The sequence below is a fragment of the Gallus gallus genome, chromosome 1 (assembly GCF_016699485.2).
Source record: "Gallus gallus isolate bGalGal1 chromosome 1, bGalGal1.mat.broiler.GRCg7b, whole genome shotgun sequence".
Taxonomy (NCBI): Eukaryota; Metazoa; Chordata; class Aves; order Galliformes; family Phasianidae; genus Gallus; species Gallus gallus.
This window is the reverse complement of record NC_052532.1, coordinates 105,675,739-105,694,111: the sequence shown is the minus strand read 5'-3', so window position 1 is coordinate 105,694,111 and position 18,373 is coordinate 105,675,739. Positions and strand designations below refer to the sequence as shown.

Below are 18,373 nucleotides of genomic sequence, written 5' to 3'. Positions count from 1 at the left end.
TCTAGAACTTTCTGTTCCCAAATTAACCCCATTTAAATTTAAATACTGGAAAAATTTCTTGCAGAAATGGGGTCTCTATCTTCCTTCTTTGCATCAGGAGTTATTCCAGACCTCTGGCCAGCAAATTTACGTGTTCTGTATTGATTTTCCTTTGCTGGCACCAGCCAACAAGGCAGCAAAGCCCAGAGAAAGCTAGCTGAGCTCAAGGGTATTCACAGCCTTTATTGCAATAGACACCCCCCTCAACCCACATGGGAATGTTTAATCTGGCTGGTCGGAACATGCTAGTTAACTATCGGCTGGAAAAAGCACTTGACAGTATCCTGTAGAGAAGTATCTGAACATTGACAGGGGCTGAAGAGCAAACAGATTTTCCCAACCCTGCTTCCTGTGACTTGCTGTTCAGAGCTGTTTAGTGGATTGCAATACACAACTCATAAATGTTGGATTTCTTTTTTAATTTGTTGTTTGTTTAGAATATCACGGTGGCTTGAAAGACACTTTCAATACAAATGAAATGGAAATCCCCAGAAGACGTAATAGTTCATCAAGTACAAGCTGAAGCTACGGGAGAAGGTGAAAACACCTAAGAGGAAGGAATGAACAACCACATGATAGTCGTATGCAATGGACAGCTCTTAAAATTTGAAGAGGAAAACATCCCCTCCAACATGAATTTAAGACGCAGTATGCATTTTAATGGGCTGTCAAGAGGACCCCAAAGGTCATCATGGCAGATTTAGAGACGAGGAGCCACTGAGACAAGAGTCAGCTACAAATCCTAGGCCGTCTATGAAACAGGAAGCCTGAGCAAGGAGCTGGAAACTTCTGTCCTCCTCCTGTCCTCCTAATGCTGAAAAAGTGAATGGAATTGCAGGCTCATTACTGCTATGTAAATTAAACCACAGGTTAATCCTTTAGGGCAATGTAGCTCCAACGGCTCTAACGAAATTACAGGCAGTTTTCACGGTGCTGAGATCAGAATCTATTTTTTCCAATCTAAAAAATAAAAACCAAAACCCCAAAAAAGCATTGACTACATGACATACATTACAAAGGTAAACAGTTCGCTGGAATAAGATGCACAACAACAAGCTGACCAAAGCATAGGTTGGCATCGCTTTCACTGACCATCAGCAGCGGGTTCACGTTACACCTGAGTGCAAACGTTACTATGCCAAACAACAGAATAATATCAGAAGCTAGATCGTGTTACTCACCCAGACTGAAACAACAGATTTATTGACAGAGAGGAAGCTGGCTATGGTTGTGTTGCTACTACCCCTAATCAGCACAGCTACATTCATGAATCAGAAGGATTTCTGAAACTGTTTTTCAATAATTGAGTGTTCCAGTGAATTCTTAGTTAGCAACAGCATGGTGTTTTACTGTGAGATGGAAGCAACATTAACACCATCTTAGGGAACAAACAAAACAGCCCCAGCATCTATGAACTGGCAATCAACAGCCCTCCATGTATTGGAAAAATATTCAGGAGGGTGTTACTGTCACTTATCCAGGACCAGTCCAAAAAAAATTCATGCTTAGATATTTCTGTAGAGAACGTTCATCTTCCAAACCAGATTTTAAGACTCTGGTATTAAAAATGATTGAATAAGGGAAGGAGTTATACTATTTTTATTTTAATTTTCCCCTCACCTAAAAAAGGAAAAACCTCTTGAAATGTCTACGTCCACAAAAATCCTGAGTGTCTTTTTTCTTCTCTGCTTGGGAGGGTTAGTTCTTTCAAAAGAAGGGAAGGGAAGGGAAGGGAAGGGAAGGGAAGGGAAGGGAAGGGAAGGGAAGGGAAGGGAAGGGAAGGGAAGGGAAGGGAAGGGAAGGGAAGGGAAGGGAAGGGAAGGGAAGGGAAGGGAAGGGAAGGGAAGGGAAGGGAAGGGAAGGGAAGGGAAGGGAAGCTTTTTCAGTTCACTGCAATTTAATATATAAACATAAATATTTAAATAAAACATAAAATACATAGAAGTAGATATAAACAGAAATAAGCATAAATGTGAGGTGAAACTTCTTCAGCAACATTTAAAATAAAACTTTGCACATAAAGCCTTTGTGCATATTTTGGTAGGCAAACCTGGGGTGTCTACACAGTAATATCACATCAGTAGTGCAAGCCAAAATGCAAGTAATGTTTAAACACCAAATTAACACCATTTCAACAGTCACACATATTATAGCCCAATTAGTTAGTTAGATTAGTTCAAGGCTAGTGATATGAATTGTAGACTAAGGATTGATGGTCTGAATTTTGCAATTAGTTTGATGAGATGATCGTGATGGTCTGAATAAGTTTAATTATCCTTTTTGTGTGTTCACATTATTACATCTCTCTATTACAAGGTCAGATATTCTTTCAACTAAGAACATCTACCACATTAAGCACTCAATGCACCAAGCTTAAAAACAGGACTTCTTTCTTTTCAACTTCATTACTTAGCTCATGACTTCTGCATTATACTTTGTGTACGTGGTTCCAGTCCTTCACAGGGAGGCCTCCTAGAGACATTTCTGTCATGTTTGCCACCCAGCAGGCAGGTATCTCAAACATTATTCAGTGGTCACCACCTAGATGAGGAGGGTGCTCCATTAACCAGGTAGCAGGTGATGGTTAATTAAAAGCTTGCCCTGAAACACACGTGCAGAGGAGGCAAGTTAACAGTCTCAGCTCATTCTTTTATTTATCCATTCCTAGGGGTTTGGCTTATCATTTTGTACTGTTTTTTAACTGTTCAAAACTGAAGACAGTCAAGAATACTAATACCCACACAAACACATGCACATCATATCTGATTCCGTGTAATTTTTATTAAGTGCTGTTTCTCACTTTTGTTTCCAATTATAGTTATTGTAAGAGCTCTTCCAGGCAAAGTAGGTGAAATGCAACCTCTCTGACATATCACGTTCCCATTCTCATCTTTATGTAAGAGTTTCCGAGTAAAACTGGATGATGTTTATCATGCATACCAGTAAATACACGTGTAAAGGAAAGGGAAACATGCAAACAATTTTTGGAGGAGACTTGTTCTGGATTTTGTTCTTGTGGGTTTATCTGCAAAGAGCTTGTTTTGTTAGAACTGTTTTTCAGATTACATTGACCCTGAGTCATTTGGAGAGAAAGAGGAATGATATCTCTTGTGGCATGAAACAATCCAACCAACCCTATTTCTTGCAAATCAATAGAAGAAAGGGAAAAAACGAAGCTGTGATGATCAATTTAAAGAAGGGCTGTTTCTTCTTTAAGGAAACAAACGTAGTTTCATAGTGACTATAGAAGAGTTTGTAGCAGCCTCCTCCCTTGCTTTATCTCAGTGGATGCCTACAAAACCGAATTACTGGGTGATCCTCTCTCCAAGCCAGGTGGTAATGAAATGATGATACAATATTTCCAATTGTCAGTACAACCTCTAACTTGTAAAATGCTGAGACATGCCCAGAAAATATGGGCAAAAGTAGGCAGGGCTGCTGTTTAATAGTAGTCATAATAATAAAATGTTAATGATACCAAAAACGGAGTGGTATTTACCTTGAAACTCACAGAGAGGAAAAGTCCTTCAGCTATTTTCTTTTCCAGTGTCATTCGAGATTAGCTTGCTTATTTTTACTTCTGCCCAGCATAACACTCTTTCTGCTTTCTGCAGAGACTGAGATGCTTGCATGTGTTGTATTCGAGTCTGTTTTGTTGTAAGATGTAATTTATCTTCTAACTTTTGCTGCGATAACTCTCAGCCCTAGGGAAGGACTGAGACAGGTTGTCATTTGTATTATCACCCCGCAGAGATCTTGCAGCAGGTATAAATGACATTTATGCTCCTAGTACCTTCCTACTGCTGAAGTCTTAGTGTTGAAAGGAACAGGGCACGGCACGCTCGCTGTCCTAGATATGGGCTGGGTCCAGTATCCCTCCATCAGTCACTGGTGTCCATCCGGCACAATTCAGCTCTGTGAATGCACGCAGTTACAGGCCTTGCAGTTATTTACTTGGTCCTCATTCACTAAAATTTGAACAGCTCCGTCAGTTGCCAAGTGTTTAAGCTGAGAAGCTTTCTGAAGTGACAGAAAGATGTGCAAACGGATGGTGAAATTCTGCAAATTTTTCACACACCTTAAATTTTACTGTGACTGCTGTCAATATTTGTGAAATTTTATAGAAGAAATCTCTTGCTAAAAAAAAAAGTAATATAACTGGGCAATCATTCCAATTACATTTCTCCAGTTTAAAAAAAAAAAAAAGACAGATAATAAAAATTCAATTTTTTTCTCATCAACAGAAATGGCAGCAAAACCAGGACAGGCCTTTAGATGTGCCTGAAGCACAGCTGTGGAAGGGATGGTATTTTACTTTCCTGTGGTAGTAGTTCTCACTCCAAAGCGTTTCATCCAGCTACTCCTCTCAGCACAATTTCTGAGCATCTTCTCCTAGGATTAAATTGGCCTTACATACACAGGCTGAGGAGCCCAACAGAGGAGCTGAACCATGGGCACTGATTTCACTTCAGCCTGCCACGATTTGGTGAAAAGCATGAAATGGAAGCTCTGTTGCTGTCTTTGTTCTGCTGTTGGACAAGTGCCACCGAACACCTCGAGAACAATTTCTGTATCAAAGTCCTATGAGATCTGTAATGCGAGGTGTGTGCTCTATGGTAGGGCAGTCTGATTTGTCTGATTCCACCACCCACCACAAAATGCAGCAAGGTATGCCTGCAATACAATGAGTTAAGCTAAAACTAAATTTCTGGACTCTAAAAAGTAATGGGAGGACAAAGCACGGTTTTGCTGGCTCCACCAGTGGTGTGCCATATCTGCAAGTGTAGATCAGGGGCAATTCAGCAGTTCATTTCATAAGCCGTTGTGTATTTTGACACTGTGGTTTTCCCCTCTTGCTTCCCTCTTCACTTTGGCTTAAACAATGTGTCTGTCTGCAGATGTTCAGTAGAAAAACATGGCATTCAGATGGCAGAAATGATCTACTGCCTTTTATTCATTCTTCTGCATCCTTCCCTTCTTGTCACCTGGTAACATTACAAGTAACGATATGTCCAAAACATGAGCATTGTAGATCCAGAGATTCAGAACTAAAGCCCTGTTCTGGATAGACCCTTTGCAGAAGGCTCTTTCGACCTCAAACGAGACAGCTCGTCTCTGCATACCTGAAATGAGCTGTAGATACCATCTCCTCTGCTGCTCTGAGGACCAGGCTCCCTGTTGTTTACCTTCTGCAATAACAATTCAGCTTCTTATAGAATAGGACTGGTTTCTCCCCCCTCCCCCCCCCCCCCCCCCTTTTTTTTTTGCACATGCAACAGCTGGGTTATGCAATCATTTCAGGGAGGGGGCTTGGCAGGCATTCTCCACTGCAATTACACCCATCAATCTAGAAAACTGTCACTGGTGTTTGTGATATGGGCTCTCATCCACAACGCCCTGGAGTGGAGGAGCCTCAAAAAAAAAAAAAAAAAAATATATATATATATATATATATATATATATATATCCCCAAATGTCGAGGAAATTTCCTTTTCTTTGTGTACGCAAACATGTGGTCCTCACATCAGGATTTGCTTATATGAGTCACAGAAAAAAAGGAGGGGGAATATATTGTACTTACATTATTATGTCTGTCACATAATCTTCACCGCCTGGTTATTTATTAATTTCTTTGTGCTAAAGCCAACCTGTAGCCCATCTCAGGCACAGAAAGCGTTTACATCTCAGAAATCGTGCCCACATTTTACATCCCAGGAGCTCAGCTCAGCCTGGGGCTGCCTGTGATTCCCGTTACGGAGCAGCACGCGTCCACCTGGGAGGGAGCACCCCTCAATCTCCTGGTGCCAACTCTACCTGCCAGCAGAAAATTAATATTTCATAGCCGATAAAAAAGAACTGGAAGCAGCCTCACCGTACCGTAGTAGCCGGCGCCGTGCGTGATGTATAGCATGCTGCCTAGCAAGGTTGCTAAGCAACACGGCACCATCCACGAAAATCCTGCATCAGCTCGTGGTGGCTGGTGGGGCGGGCTGGACGTGACACTTGGCACACGGAGCAGTGCGGAAAGAGGAGCGCTCGGCTCGGGAATATTACAGCAGCCTACCGATACATGCCCTCCGTTCCGCTCCCTGCGCTGCTCAACGACATCACGACGCAGCGGGCACTGCGATCATTTTCTGCTGAAAAAAAGAAACCCAAAACAAAAGGAAAAAAAAAAAACCAACCCCACACACAAAAACCCAGCCTCCCCTGCCTGCTTCCTGTTTCTTAATGCTCTTCAAACCTGATTTACAGAGTAGTGGAATTTTACAGCTGCATCCCGTGATGCTCTCGCTCTCAATCCCATGGCCTGGCTCATACCTCAAACTAACCGTAAAGTCAAATCACAATGATGTGACTCACTATTATAACTAAAGATAGATCTTGTCAAAGCAGTCATGAGCCCTGGATGCTGGAGGGTGTCTTAGCGTTGGTTTTCTCCCCTATTCCTCCCTCTTCTGGCTCCATAGTTTTTGACGTTTGGACGCCCGTTCCATGTTAGGGAGCATTTGGGTGAGCAGGCAGGTAGGGTACATGTGTTTGTAGACCAGAAGAAACCATGCTGAACTGCACTCAAGTCTAGCTGAGGTTCACAGAGCTCCCAAATCAGAGCTCCACAAAAGTGAGCTCTTGGGGGACCCTAACATCCCACAGGCAAAGGGCAGGATGGCCACAGAAGGGAAGAGAGAAACATTTTGAAGAGGGTCTTTCTCTAAGCCTAATAAACCTTTTACATATATATATATATATATACATATATAAAATCTTCATGTTTACACATCAGCTGTTTTCAAGTGTGAATATTCAACTGGAGCATTTACTACCCACAAGGACCGCAGAAGAGCACTGCTGTAGGAGGAGACCACATAGTGGAAAAACCCAGACACCAACTGAGAAAAGCAGGGCTCTTGCCCCAAGACCAGCAGCTCCTGCTAAGGCTACAGAATGGCTCAGCATCAGCTACGAGCAGGGAAATGGCAGAACAAGTGAGAGCTGCTTCAGTATGGCAATGAGCACATGCGGCTTATAGGTGAAGCTCCACAGGCATATATCTCTAATAGCTCTGCAGGGCAAGCACACCTGATATCTCAGGAGATGCTGTGCTGAAGCAGAGCAGCTCTTGCTGGTGCAAAGTGATCTGAATTCCCTCAGCCTCAGCTGCCCAAACCTGGAGAAAGGACTGACTTTGGTTACACCATCAATACAGAAAGTGGCAGGTGAGAGAGCTGGAGGTAGTTCCCTGTTTAGACGTACTGGATCTATTTCAGCCCTGTATAATTCCACTGGTGTCAATGGCATTACATCAGGGATAAAACCAACCCATTATTAACCTGGCCATTTCCTTTTATGCCCTTGATTCAGGAAATCCCAACGCAAGTGCATGCTTTTGGTCATGTGAGTATTCTCACTGGAGGCAGTGTGACTGCCCACGTCCATAAAAAACACCTGCATACATACATGCAGGGCTGGGGCCTAAAACAGCACCGGAGGGAAAGGAAAAACAGAAGTAGGGTGAGAATACCTGAGAAACAATGCACTGGGAGAGTCTGTGAGCGGTGTCTGTCCACCTGGGAGGCAGTAATATTTCAGGCTATGTTTTCTCTTCTACGCTTAACAATATCTATTAGACAGCAGTACCTTTAGGAAAACATTTTTAAGGTATGACTGCTCTAAAGGGAGAGGGAAGGAGAAGAAAATATCCAAAATATCATTAAATGTTCCTAAAGTATTAATAAAAAAAAAAAAGTTAACAGAGAAGCTAGTTATGCAAAGGCCCTTTGGGGACTGCAATCTATGTCTGTGACTTCCATAACCTTGCCCCGATTCCTTCTCCTGCACTTGCAGGGAACACCATAGGGGGCTTCGTAGGAAGCCTCAACATATGTGTTTTTCTGCACTGCCTTTAGCTTCATGTTTCTGCTCTGTCTCCAGAAAAGAAATACACGAGCCAAATCATGACTTCCAAATACCAAGAATTATGATCTGTAATGATTGTCATATGACAGTAATGCTTCACAGAAATCTTCTGAACAGTCACTCTCATGTATATGCATCTTGCTGCAGGAAAATACTAACCAAGGAAATGTGGTTGATGAATCCCTGTTCAGTTTCTGTTTAACACCCAAACAGTCTTTTAAATTCTTATATACAAAACCATTGCTCTCGCCAGTTTCTGAAGACCTTTCCAAAAAGTCCGTGCATATATTTTAATGCCTGGATGCAGGATGAAATGCAATAACAAATCTTGACCTATTAGATTTAAGCCTCCAGCATGTGATCTAAATAAGGGTGACTTTCACAGATAACATACCACAAGATAAGTGATTCAGTGAAGTTCCTGAAATCAGCAGTTACTCTGGTTTGCAGCACAGTAAATGAGATCAGGTCTGACATAATAAATGAATCTATAAAGAAGGTGCTCTCATACGTTGCAGAGCAAGCCAAAGAACAAGAGTCAGCAGGCTCACTGAATTCAGTTGCAACTATTTTGAGTAGTTCTTGCTCTGTAGTCATGCTGCCTATGACTCGTCAAATAGTCTTTAATTTTTCACATTCATAGAATCACGGAATCATAGAATGGCTTGGGTTGGAAGGGACCTTTAAGATCACCAAGCTCCAAGCCCCTTCTATAGGCAGGGACACCTCCCTCCAGACCAGGTTGCTCAGAGCCTCATCCAGCCTGGTCTTGAGTGCTTCCAGGGAGGGAGGGGGCATCCACAACCTTGCTGGGAAACAAGTTCCAATGTCTCACCACCCTCACAGTAAACAATTTCTTCCTAATATCTAGTTTAAGTTATTAACATTCAGCCAAATAAGGGACCAGCTGCCATGCCCACAAAATTTTCCCTTACAGGCAAGTGGACTGCTTAAATTTGCTATGAAAACAAACAGCTCAGTTTTGCCCCTACTTTCTGTTTCGGGTTTATGTGTGCGCTGTTCAAACGAGAGAGACAAATCCATGAAATTCATTTCACAGGGCATTGAGCAAATGGAATGTAGAATAATGTTCTTTAGTTGCTGACATACGATCAAATGCAAGTTTGCTAAAAGGAAAGAGAAGGAGACACGCAACAGCCTTGAAATGGATAAAAATCTTACCGCATTAACCATAGTTAATAAACGAATACAGTTATATTATTAGTATTGGCTTCCCTCTTGTGGCAACGAGCAAGTTGTAGTTCTAATATGTAACTAAAATCTGCTGAGGCATCTCTCTGATACAAAATGCTGCAATGTGTTCATTCAGCAAGACCCTTGCATCCAGGATACCTAACATCAGTTCAAGGCAGATACAAAGACCTACACGTGGCAAGCGGGTGGCAGATTGGGGTCTCAGGTCTGTAGAAGTACCACTGATGTGAACATCTAAAAGACTTACTCTGGTATGACTCAAGGCAGTATCTAGCCTGAGTTTAGACTGAAGGAAGAGACATTTTCCACTTGAAGGTACACTTTTAATCATGTAAGAGAGCTAGCTAAAGTGCTAGCTGGCTGAGAGAGTGGCTTGTGTTCCAGGCCTATTCAATGGCCCCTGCTGAGACTTACAGTTTAGTGGTCATTTCTGTGACAGACCTCGAGGAAACAGACCAGCATCCCTCATACCCTGCATGCATCACCATTCTGACTCTAAAAGTGGGACAAGAGGTAATATCCCATTTTCCACAGCAGTGATGGAACAGGCATGGAGGTTCTCCTTTATTTTCTCCATAGCCCCTTGCACATTATCATAATTGGATATTTGTGAATTTACAACTACTTTATTAACAGCAGTGTGAGCGAGAAGGCATCGTTGCTATTAATAAAGCACGTTTCATCAACAGAATTTATAGCTCTTTGTAAAGAGTGTTGGTCTCGTTCTTTCTTTTTTGCAGATGGGAGAACTGAGGCACAGAATAATTAGAAGCCAATCGTTAGGCCCAAAGCAAAGCTGAAAATAGATCCCAGCTCTCCCGAGTCTCAGTGTAAAGTTCTTGCTGCTACTCTGCCAGTATGTGAGATGGCAAAGCTCAACTGTTAGCACTGCCTGCACCAAACCACATCCGTTATTTGCATACTTTCCAAAAGAAGTTCTTATTACCACTGATATTTTGTGAACATCCTCTAAAACAGCCAAATATTCAAGTGGGCCCTCATCATCTTTTCCAGTGGAAGGCCTTTCTGATTAGCGCTTATTTTCTAATCTATTAAAATCACATAACAGTTTGCTCTTAAATTAACTTTTCAGGCTTATTAGACTATCCTATAAGAGGCACAGAGGAGATATTTTATCACTGAAGCTACAAGTACTTAATTGGGACGTTTTTTCCCTTTTACAATAGATTACTATGGTAGCTCAGAAAATAAATTATCACTCACACAATACTTCTTGGGTGCTCATAATCATTTATCATATATGCTATGTGTTAGATTGAAAACTCCTTTGGAGGGTAGGAAAATGTAGGCACAGGTGCTTGGTTCTGCAAATAACACTACGAAGAACTTTCAGTACAGCGCTCTGATGCTAACTGAGGTCAGCCACGTCAGCATCCTAACTCATTTAATAGGGCTGCAGCTCCTGTTCTGAATTCCCCTAACATTTGTTGTAGTTCTACAATCATCCTTGCTGGTTTGGAGGGAAAATAAATTAATAAATAAATATGCCTGCAGAAAAACACTTTTTTTTAACAGGAAAATGATTCAGGTCTTCACTAGGCAGCTAGGTTTTAGCAGGTGGGTTGCTCCACCTGTAAAGGGTTAGTCCCCAAGGAGTTCTTATGACAGAGCACTTGAACTTACCTGCCCAAGCAGAACAGCCCACGGAGCAGAGGTTGGGAAAACAGCCAAGTGAATTAGATTCAGTGAGAGTACCAACTGCTTCCAAGGATGGAAAGGGCAGCCCCTGGGAGAGAAAAAAGACAACACTTCCTTCAGACAGCCACAGGAACAAAAGCACAGTAGCAACGGGGAGGTGAGGTGGGTCATAGCTTTTCTGTACCACATTCCCTGAACCCAAGGAGCACTGTGAGTAAAAGCCTCCTCAGATTCTTGTAAACAACATAAACTTTTTACAGAGGTCAGGAACTTGTTTGGAACTACACCCTAGTTCTTCTGGGACCTTCCCATACTGCTGAGTGTGGGAATCCCAGGCGCAGCCAAAGGAAAACAGCTGGGTGTAATTGTTGACTAGCAGGTGCAGAGGAGTGTTCAAAACAGGCTGAAAGCTAATGTTTCAGGTGAGTTGAAAGGTGAGGGAGCAAAGTACTCACTGCTTTCAGTCTTCCTTTTAAAAATTTTGACAGGCTAGTTTAGTTATTGGAGGTTTGATTGTGTTGTTGGCTTTCTTTAAGGAGCTGGCCATAGTGTGGTGGAGGGTAAGTTTGGCATATTTTGTGGAAGAAAACAGATATGTTCTCATCATTGTGAGGATACCAGATGTGCTGTTACAAGCTTAATCTCATTTTAACACTACGTGCTGTGAGCTCTCTGTGGAATGGTCTATGTCTTATTATGAGTTTTATGAGACCTCATGCAGCTGTGCCCTGGTTGAAACACATCCCCACTGCCACTGTGGTAGAATAATAACGAAGAATCATCACATTCTTTCTAGAGACATAAAAGTGCTGATTACTGTAGGCTCTATGGCTGTTACGCTGGTGTGAAGTCCATGTCTTCAATAAGCATGAAGGTCTGTTTAAATGAACCTAAACTCAGACCAATTATTCTGAAGATTTCTCAAAGAGAAGTAGAGAGAATATATTTTGCAGAATATCAGATCTGGTCTGTCTCAACAGGAGAAAAAAAATGTGATGTTTGTATCATCACTATGTTTACTAAGAATGATTACTCTAAGGTGACGGTGCTTCAGGCACTGACCCTCCACGTAAACTGGCAGACCCATAAGTGGATGTTCTTCCAGGTGTTTCTTGTGGAAGAGCTTATAAACAGAGTACGTGCTTGAGTGCTTACTAGTATAGGACTTGCATCAACAAACTGAACTGACAGACAGAGGTGAATGCCAAGTGATGAGGACCTGGCACTATGGGGAGTTCAAATCCTTTCTAGGGGGAAAAAACTTGTAAGATATGCAGATACAAGAACAAGCTTTATCAAGATTTAAATGTTTCTCCCTAGGACAAGGCATAAAGGTACAAAATGTTTATCAACTGTGAGATAATACTTGTCTAAAATTAACTGAGAAAGTTTATCTGATTTTATCAGGATTTGACCCAATCCCCAGCCCATTAAAGTACCCTCAGCTCTCAGTGATTTGACTGGCCACAGTAAGACAGATTTTCTTTAGTATTACCATAGAATGTGGAATCATAGAATGATTTGGGTTGGAAGAGACCTTAAAGATCACCTAGTTCCAATCCCTCTGTCTCCATGTTGCTTTGACTACATTGCTCAAAGCTCCATCCAACCTGTCCTTGAACACCTACAGGGATGAGGCAGCAACAACTTCTCTGGGCAGCCTGTGCCAGTGCCTCACCACCCTGACAATGAAGAATTTCTTGTTTACACCCAATCTACATCTACCTTCTTTCAGTTTAAAGCCACTGCCCTTTAACTTACCACTATACTCCCTGATAGAGCCCCTCTCCAGCTTTCCTGTAGGCCCCCTTAGGTACTGGAAGGCTGCTATATGGTCTCCCTGGAGCCTTCTATTCTCCAGGCTGAACAACTTCAGCTCTCTCAGTCTCACTTCACAAGAGAGGTGCTCCAGTTCTCTGATAATCCTCCTCTGGACCCACTCTAGCACGTCCATGATTTTTTTACATTGGGGACCCAAGAGTTAGACGCAGGTGAAATCCACAAGGGAAAGGTAGAGGAGGAGAACCTCCTCCCTCAACCTGCTGGCCACATTTCTTTCCATGCAGCCCAGGTTATGGCTGGCTTTCTGGGCTGCAAGTGCACACTGCTGGGTCATGCTAAGCTACTCATCAACTAGCATCTCCAAGTCCTTCTCCTCAGGGCTGCACTCAATCCATTCTCCGCCCAGCCTGTATTTGTCCCATATAATATCATATTGTCCTGAGCCATGGGCAAGACCTTGCACTTGGCCTTGCTGAACTCCACGAAGTTTGCACAGGCCCACCTCTCAAGCCTGTCAAGGTCCCTGTGGACGGCATCCCTTCCCTCCAGTGTGCCAACCATGTTACACAGCTTAGTGTCATCAGCAAATATGCTGAGGGTGTATTCAGTCACACTGTTCATCTTGCCAACAAGGATTTTAAACAGTACTGGTCCCAATACCAACCCCTGAGGCATGTTATTAATCACTGGTCTCCTCCTGGATAGCGAACACAACACTTTGAGCACAACCATTCATCCAATTCTTTATCCACTGAGTGGTCCATCCATCAAATTCATGTCTCTTCAATTTAGAGACAAGAATGTAATGTGGGACAGTGTCAAACACTTTGCATGTGTCTGGGTAAATGACCTCAGTTGCTCTTATCCACCAGTGTTGTAACCCCATTGCAGAAGGCTACCAAACTTTTCAGGCACAATTTAGCCTTACTGATGCCATGGTGGCTGTCACCCCCTCATTTTCCATCTGCCTTAGCATAGTTTCCAGGTTCTGCTCCATAGTCCTAACAGGCACAGAGGAGAGACTGACTTGTCTGCACTTCTCCAGGGCCTTCCTTTTTTTCCCTTCTTCAGAACTCCAGTTGGTGGTAACTTCACTGGACTGCCATGGCTTCTAAAAATATGATGGATAGTGGTAAAAAGATCATAGAGTGCTAGAAGATCATAAAGTGTTCCAGAATTACTATAATAACATTTTGGATATGGGGCTTCAAACAAGTATGGGACTGGTAAGGCTGCACCTCAAGTACTGTGCTCAGTTTGGGGGCCCTCACTACAAGAAAGACATCGAGGCCCTGGAATGTGTCCAGAGAAGTGTAATGAAGCTGTGAAGGGTCTGGAGCTGACGGGGAGAAGCTGAAGGAACTGGAGTTGCTCAGTCTGGAGAAGAGGAGGCTCAGGAGAGACTTCATCACTCTCTGCAACCACCTGAAGGGAGGCTCTGAAGAGATAGGGATCAGCCTCTTCTCTGAGGTAACAGCAACACAGCAAGAGGTGTTGGACTCAAGCTGTAATAGGAGAGATTCAGGTTGGGTATTAGGAACAACTTCTTCTCAGCAAGAGCGGTGAGGCAGTGGCACAGGCTGCCCAGGGTGGTGGTGGAGTCACCGTCCCTGGAGGTGTTGAAGAGCCGTGTGGATGTGGCACTGAGGGACGTGGGCAGTGGGCGTGGTGGGGGTGGGCTGACAGTTGGACTGGATGATCTTAAAGGTCTTTTCCAACCTATATTATTCAGTCATTCCGTCCAACCTGGCCTTGACCCACCTCCAGGGATGGGGCACCACATCTTCTCTGGGCAGCTGTGCCAGTGCCTCACCGCCCTCTCAGTGAAAAATTTCCCTAAATTTTTTTCAATCTGTAGCAACAGCAGCACCTAGCGTCTGGAGCCTGCCCTGCATGCTTGCAGCACGCTTGCCGTTAGCGCAACGCCGTGCTTTCAGCAGTTCAGAAGCACACAAAACCCGAGCGAGCAGCTCAAGGTCGAGCAGAGGACTCTGGCATAGGCGGAGCTGAAGGCTGAGCGCCCGCCTGCCCCGCGCTCCACCTGGAGGGTCGTCTCTCTGTACCGTGGTAGACGCCTGGCCCCGCTTATGGGAGGGGGAGACAACAGCTCGTTGTATTTCAGGGGTGGTTTCACCCTGCTAGAGAACAGAAAAATCTTCGAGGCACACGCAGCCAAAGTCTCCCTTTGGAGAACGCGTATGAAGCAGCTCAGGGCAGGGACGTGCTGTTGTGCGAACTGCAGGAGGCGGGAAAGGGCTGTGGGCCTGACGGGCCTACAGCGCCTCCTCTGCCTTACGGAGGAAGCCCCGCCCGCACCGGGGGACTACACTTCCCAGCATGCCCCGCGCTGCAGGAGGGGGCGGGAATGGGGGCGGGGCCTACAGCCGCGCTCGCGCACTGCCTCACCGCCGCGCCCGGGCGCAGCGGTGACCTCGAGCGGCTGTGGGAGAAAATGGCGGCGGCGGGGTTTGCCCTGAAGGTGAAGTGGGGCCGGGGGGAGAGGGGGCACGGCGCGTCGCGGTGGGCCTTCACCTCCTTCCCGAGGGGGTTGGACAGCCGCTGTGTGTCCCGCAGGTGCGGCAGCTGAGCACGTCGGCGGCCCGGCCGGTCTCCAAGCTGGTGAAGGTGAGCGGGGCCGAGGGTAGGGGTTTGGGGCCGGCTCTCCGCTCAGGGCCGCGCCTCAGGCGCCGTCTGTCTCGCAGCCGCCCATCCAGGTGTACGGGCTGGAGGGCCGCTACGCCACCGCGCTGTATTCCGCCGCCACAAAGCAGAAGAAGCTGGAGCAGGTGGAGAAGGAGCTGGGCCGAGTATGGGTAAGGCTCCTGGGCGCTCCTCGGCCTGAGGTCACGCAGGGGCTGGGGGGCCGCGGTCTGCCTGCTGCTATTAGGACGCTCCTGCATGCTGTAAGACTCGCCAGGCCTGCCTGCGCTCTGCGCTCCACCCCTAGGGCCCCTCCGCGGCCTGGTGAGCTGCTTGAAGGAGCATCGGCTCCAAAAGGAGCATCCTCTCTACGAGCTCCACCCGGAGCTGCCGTTTCACTTCCCATCTGCTCTCTCCTGTCTTCTGTCCTTGCTTGAGGGGTGACTTCATTGCCTGTGTAGCCCTGGAAAACTTGTGGCCTTTACAGCGTTGCTTGTGTGTTCTCTTAGACTCTCTTGAAGGACCCCAAGCTGGCCAGCATTGTTATGAACCCTCATACCAAGGGCACAGTTAAACAGAAAGCTGTAAATGACGCTTTAGCAAAAGAGAAGATGACCCCTATTACCATCAACCTGATGAGTGAGTAATCATCTACATTTTGAAAAACATCTGATACTGCTCGTGATTAGTTGTTGCTAACTGAATCTGTTCCTGGTGGGTGTGCTAAACCCTTCTGATACACCTGCATCTTCCAGACCTGCTTGCTGAGAATGGTCGCTTGCGCTACACTCCGGGCATTGTTTCTGCTTTTGGGAAGATCATGAGTGCATTCCGAGGAGAGGTGCTGTGCACAGTCACCACTGCACAGGTGGGTTAGGAACCTCGAGGTTGATTTTAATAGGTAGAGGCGTAAATGGCAAACTTTAGCTATAGTGTAAGCAGTTTGCTGCGTGAGGAATGAAGAAAAATCTCACCTCTACAAAACACTCCGGTAGTGTTTCAATATACGGAAATTATTGGTTAGCAATTATACTTGTTCTTCTTGTTTCAGCTTAACAGGTAGCGTCTTTTTCTATGTGTGAACCCAGGGGCTGATGAAAGTCAGCCTGGTTTGCAGATAAAACTGCCTCTGCTCTTACTTTTGTCGTTAAGATCATACTGATCAGGTTAGAACTAAGAGATCAGCTCTTAGCTGTAGTGAGGCAGTTCTCTGAGGTGGGGTTAAAGATAACATCTCTGTAAGCTCAAAGGGAGGTAGTAACAGCACAAGGGGGGAATGGCTTTAAACTAAAAGAGGAGAGATTTAGATTGGATGTCAGGGAGAAATTCATTCCCCAGAGGGCAGTGAGATGCTGGCACAGCTGCCCAGAGAAGCTGTGGTGCCCCATCCCTGGAGGCGCTCAAGGCCAGGTTGGATGGGGCCCTGGGCAGCCTGAGCTGGTGGGGGGCAGCCCTCCCGCAGCAGGGGTTGGAACTAGATGATCTTGAAAGTCCTTTAAAACCCAAACCGTTCTGTGAAGCTGTAAACTTCAAGCTGGAGATGTGATTTCTGGCATGTCAGTAGTTTGTGTGGGGACAGATCCAGACCCAGGCCTGGTAGAGTGGGAAGCTTGCCTGCCACATATGTAACATAAATGTGTAGCCCTTGGGTGGTGCTAAAATGAGCTTCCAACCTGGACTGAATAAAAAGCCTCATCCATTTGTGTGTGACAGGCTCTCTATAGGCCACAGGCACAGACTATAGCTAATAGCTTTCAGGGACATAGGAGTTTGCAAGTGCTGAACTTTTTCCAAGTTTTCCCAAATAATTCATAAGTAAAGCTACTTTCCTGATGCCTCTTTTATTAATGGTAGTTGGTTTCTTTTGGCTCTCAACTGTTAGCCGTTAAATAGGAGTTAGTATTGCTAGTAACACTAGAAGTACTATTCTTCTGTGGAGTCTCTTTCATTTCTGTTGCAGTAATATCTGAATAACTCATAGGGAAAGCAAGGGCAGATTCATGGTGCCTCTCCCCCAGGGATGCAGAGTTCCTCTGTGGTGATGGAGGGAGGTGTACTTGGCTGAGCCCACACAGCTGTGTTGGCAGCATTTTGAGTCCCTGTCCCATGCTTCACGTGAAGCTGTTTTTTCTTAAGCTGATATTCTGAACTGCAAGAAGCAGCAAAATTAATCTCTCCTCATATAGGCTAAATGCTGCTTTGAAATAGATGTGAAGGTCTTGTGTTGAGTGCTTAGTTTAGCAAGTCAGGATTTTTAATGCTTGCTTCCTCAAGATGTTAACACCAAGCAGTTGCTGGGAATATGCGTGCAGATAGCACAATACTTAATGAAATTGAAGGAGCACCAAATGTGCTGTCGTTTGGTTATTGCTATCCAAGAAGGCTGCTTCCTCTGCCTTCCTGGGAGTGTCTTTAACAGAGTCTGAAGAGAAAATAAAGTGTTCTCATTATACCGTTTGAGTTTTTTACGTCTTTTGTTTTCATTACGTTCTGTGCAAATTTCTTCAGCCCTTGGATGAGGCCAGCCTTACTGAGCTGAAGAGTGCTCTGAATGGATTCTTGGCTAAAGGAGAGGTCTTGAAGCTGGAGACCAAGGTAGGGGGTTTTGATTTGTAAATACACTTAATGCCAAGCTGTGCTTCTTATGCTCTCTCTCATCTTTACAAAAAATAAATGAAAGGGGAACTTTAAGACACTGTTGTATACATTCACTTGGTTGAATTCAGTTGCTATTTTATATACTTCTGTGTTTTCTTGTACACCTGATGCTTTAATTACTGACATTTTAACTTTGAAATACAATGACTGCAAAATTATCTTAAATAAGGCTCTTCTAAAGCTGTTCATACTTTAAAAAACACCCAAAGTGTATTAGGGTAACAAGTTTCTGCTAATGGAGCTTCTGCTCAATCTTTCTTCTAGACCGATCCCTCAGTCCTTGGTGGAATGATTGTCAATATTGGGGAGAAATATGTGGATATGTCAACAAGGTCAAAGATCCAGAAACTGACCAAAATAATGAAAGAGACCGTCTAGCAAGCTGTCCTGTTTGTTCACAGTGAACCCTGTCACATGGAAACAATAAAATTATTCTTCTTGAATAGCTGTTTTAGAGTATTGA

At 44.6% G+C, this 18,373-nt stretch overlaps 1 protein-coding gene and 1 long non-coding RNA gene across 19 annotated transcripts; one reads left to right on the top strand and one right to left on the bottom strand.

Annotated features, from left to right (window-relative positions):
- Window positions 1–441: 441 nt before the first annotated feature.
- On the bottom strand, window positions 442–15,536 carry LOC107055362. Of its 18 annotated transcripts, none has more exons than XR_005847726.2 (5): window positions 15,145–15,536; window positions 10,816–10,918; window positions 5,163–6,176; window positions 3,539–5,024; window positions 442–2,640 (listed from the first exon to the last, which is right to left on the bottom strand). It is a non-coding gene; the product is annotated as an uncharacterized LOC107055362 (long non-coding RNA). The 18 variants fall into 18 exon arrangements; XR_005847727.2 differs by lacking the exon at window positions 15,145–15,536 and adding an exon at window positions 12,592–14,126 and having other exon boundaries at window positions 5,163–6,179; XR_005847729.2 differs by lacking the exon at window positions 15,145–15,536 and adding an exon at window positions 12,592–14,126.
- On the top strand, window positions 14,974–18,353 carry ATP5O (ATP synthase, H+ transporting, mitochondrial F1 complex, O subunit). Its single transcript, XM_416717.8, has 7 exons — window positions 14,974–15,091; window positions 15,187–15,237; window positions 15,315–15,425; window positions 15,762–15,891; window positions 16,008–16,120; window positions 17,761–17,847; window positions 18,175–18,353. The coding sequence occupies exons 1-7, from the start codon at window positions 14,978–14,980 to the stop codon at window positions 18,286–18,288; spliced, it is 720 nt and encodes a 239-aa protein (XP_416717.5). The 5' UTR covers window positions 14,974–14,977; the 3' UTR covers window positions 18,289–18,353.
- Window positions 18,354–18,373: the final 20 nt, after the last annotated feature.

Bases quoted from the DNA above. Each gene is read 5' to 3' on its own strand.
- ATP5O (XM_416717.8), top strand. From the start codon at position 14,978: ATGGGGGCGGGGCCTACAGCCGCGCTCGCGCACTGCCTCACCGCCGCG. The intron at 15,092-15,186 runs GTGAAGTGGGGC...TGTGTCCCGCAG, and splicing joins CGGCGGGGTTTGCCCTGAAG to GTGCGGCAGCTGAGCACGTC. The intron at 15,892-16,007 runs GTGAGTAATCAT...TGCATCTTCCAG, and splicing joins TATTACCATCAACCTGATGA to ACCTGCTTGCTGAGAATGGT.